At 35.3% G+C, this 2,864-nt stretch overlaps 1 protein-coding gene across 1 annotated transcript in view; it reads left to right on the top strand.

The window, feature by feature from the left end:
• Positions 1-2,582, top strand: part of LOC102480682 (hyaluronidase PH-20-like) — a 15,682-nt gene extending 13,100 nt beyond the window's left edge. The window contains 1 exon segment of the mRNA XM_014588055.1: positions 2,009-2,582. Within this exon segment, the coding sequence (XP_014443541.1) occupies positions 2,009-2,398 (390 nt within the window). The 3' untranslated portion in view covers positions 2,399-2,582.
• The last annotated feature ends 282 nt before the right edge of the window (positions 2,583-2,864 follow it).

Here is a 2,864-nt window from a genome sequence, read left to right as displayed (position 1 = left end):
TCAAAAAAAAAAAAAAAAAAAAAAAAAAAAAAAAAAAGAAAGGTATAGAATGGTTAGTAAAATATTCTATGTAAGAAAATTACTTTAAAATTATAATTTTCCCAAGTACATTACTAATTAAACCATTTATAATCTTTCATATGACTTATTTTTAAATAAAAAATTATTCAACTTTATTTATTGTTATTATTTTTTAATTTGACCAGAGAAAGACAGAGTGAGAGAGAGGGAAAGTGAGAAAGCAAGCAACCATGTCTGGGACTCGAATCTTAGTCACCTGCATGGAAGTCCAGTGCCCACCTTCCCCCTAAAAAACTACAATAAAATAAAATAAATGAGAACTCTCCCTTACTCTGCATTTCTCCCCCTTCTCCCATCTCATTTTTCTTTTTTATTTTTGGAGAGGTTTTTTGCTATAGGGCGCGTGCGCTCACCAGACAGACAGAGAGAGACATAGAGACAGAAAGCAAGAAGTCACCCCCCCAGGGGGGATGGTCACGCCGCAATCCCTTCTCCTCCATTCTCCTCTTGGGATCTTGGGCACGCACACACACGCGCCCGGCGTGAGTTTTAAGCCACTGGGTCCGGGATGCAAACCGCGGTCGACTACGTGGGAGTCCAGCGACATAGCCATTACACTAACTGCTGGTTCCCCCCATCTCATTTTTCTAATCCAGCTAGAAATGACTTCACCCTTTCAAAACCCCCTGTAATTTGATTTCACCCATCCAGATAATTCAGGATAATTTTCTCCCATCAAGGTCCATATCTTTCATCACATCTACCAAGCTTGTTTGGCCAAGTAAGCTAATATAGTCACAGGTACCTGGGGATTAGGGTGTAGACAGCTTTTTGTCTATTAATGGACAGATAATAATAACAACAATAATGTTGGCCATCACTCTGCCAACAATGGATGGCATCACCTCAAGGAAGGTAACAAGAAATAGATTCAAGTGGAAGCAGCCAAGATTCCCCAACTTGCTTGTCTACCTACCACCACCTTGTGCTTTGGTCTGCCACAGTTCTAGGAAAGCCAGCTCACTCAATGTAATAGTTGGTCATGAAAGAAAATGACTACATTCAAACTTTTAAAAGAACTGTGCCCAGGTTTTAGAACACATCCGTCTCAGGATGAATCATTGCAATTACTCATCACAAGATTCTCAGTTAAATTTTTTCAAGAGCGGCCATTATTTACCTTAAATGGACTACATCTAACATGTAGCATAAAGTAAACTCAGTTGAACCTGTTTAGTTGTTTCAGCCAGTAATTTTGAAATCCCTCCTTTCAATGTTGTTTGAACTTAGATGACAATTTGATGCTTAGGACATCATCTATTTATGGATTTTTGATTATTAACTGAAGCTATTCTAGGTTGTGTGTTAATAAACACTTTTATGTACATTATATCTTTTCATCTTCACAATAGTCTTATGTGGTAGGCACCGTAATTATCTTTATTTTACAGATGATAGAACTGAAGCACATCTGGTTTAATGAACTTGTCCAAGGTTACTCAGTAGGAAACAAAGACTTAGAAAGTTTAAGGGATCCTCAAGTTCATACACAGCCATTACTGAAATGAGTACTCCAATCACGGCAGATGCACCTTAGCATCCATACTCTAACAGCGGTATCATTCCTTTCCTCTCGTTAGTTCTTGAGTTATTGAAGATCAAAGCTGGAGCATGTTAAGCCTCAACCCACAATTCAATGGCATGATATGGCATATGAAACTTAGATATGTCAAAAAACAGTTTGTAGTAATCCTGCTTTGTTAGGTAAAAAGAATAAAATATTGAGTTGTTGAAAAAGTCATGACATATTTTTCTGTTTTTCTACGCAAAAATGTATCATGACTTTTCCGGCAATCCAATATATCCAACCTCTTCCTGTGGAAGTTTTGCTATTGTTGCTGTTTGTAAAAATTGCTTATTGCAGTGAATTTATTCACATGTGAACTAACTTATTCTTTGACATTCTGACCCTCTTGTAATTTTACAGAAATCTTGCCTGGATTTAGACAATTATGTGACGAATACACTGAATCCTTACATAATCAACGTCACTCTAGCAGCCAAAATGTGTAGCCAAGTGCTTTGCGAGGACCTAGGAGTGTGCATAAGAAAACACTGGAATTCAAATTATTATCTTCACCTGAACCCAATGAATTTTGCTATTCAGATTGGGCAAAATAGAAAGTATACAGTAATTGGAAAACCTTCACTTGAGGACCTCGAGGAATTTTCTCAAAATTTCTATTGTAGCTGTTATACTAACATGAGTTGTAAGAAGAGAGTTGATCTGAAAAATGTTGATGCTATTTATGTGTGTGCTGCTGGAGATACTTGTATAGATGCCTTTCTAAACTTAGAACCCAGTGGTCATCTTTAAATCTGAAAAAAAAAAAAAAAAGAGATCTTCTCACATTTCCAGCAGTGTCTTATCCTCCATAACATCTGTCAGAGTGTCTCAAAACCAATTGTTCTGTATAAGCCAACTCCATCTATTAAGAGTTTTGTTAAAATAATAACTGGGAAAATATACCCAGTCATTTATATTTTCAAAACAAAGAAAATAAAAGCAAATGTTTCAAGTTCATGCTTTGTGACTTTTAAATTTCTTGTCTACTACATACTTTATGTTTCGATATGTTTTAAATTTATATATTTAACAGTTTAGTTTAAATTATTTTTAAGTAAGTAATAACATCTATATACCTAAAATCTTTAATTTTGAAATGTGAATCAAATCCATGGTCAAAACACTATTTGGGGTATTCCTTAGAGCAAAGATTTTTTTTCCATGATAAATTTGAACTTGGATTTACTAGTTGATAAACAAAGGAAATTGATATGTT

The sequence above is a fragment of the Tupaia chinensis genome, unplaced genomic scaffold (assembly GCF_000334495.1).
Source record: "Tupaia chinensis unplaced genomic scaffold, TupChi_1.0 Scaffold000257_1, whole genome shotgun sequence".
In the NCBI taxonomy this organism is placed as follows: domain Eukaryota; kingdom Metazoa; phylum Chordata; class Mammalia; order Scandentia; family Tupaiidae; genus Tupaia; species Tupaia belangeri.
Note: the sequence above shows the minus strand (reverse complement) of the source record. Positions and strands in the feature narration are given on the sequence as shown.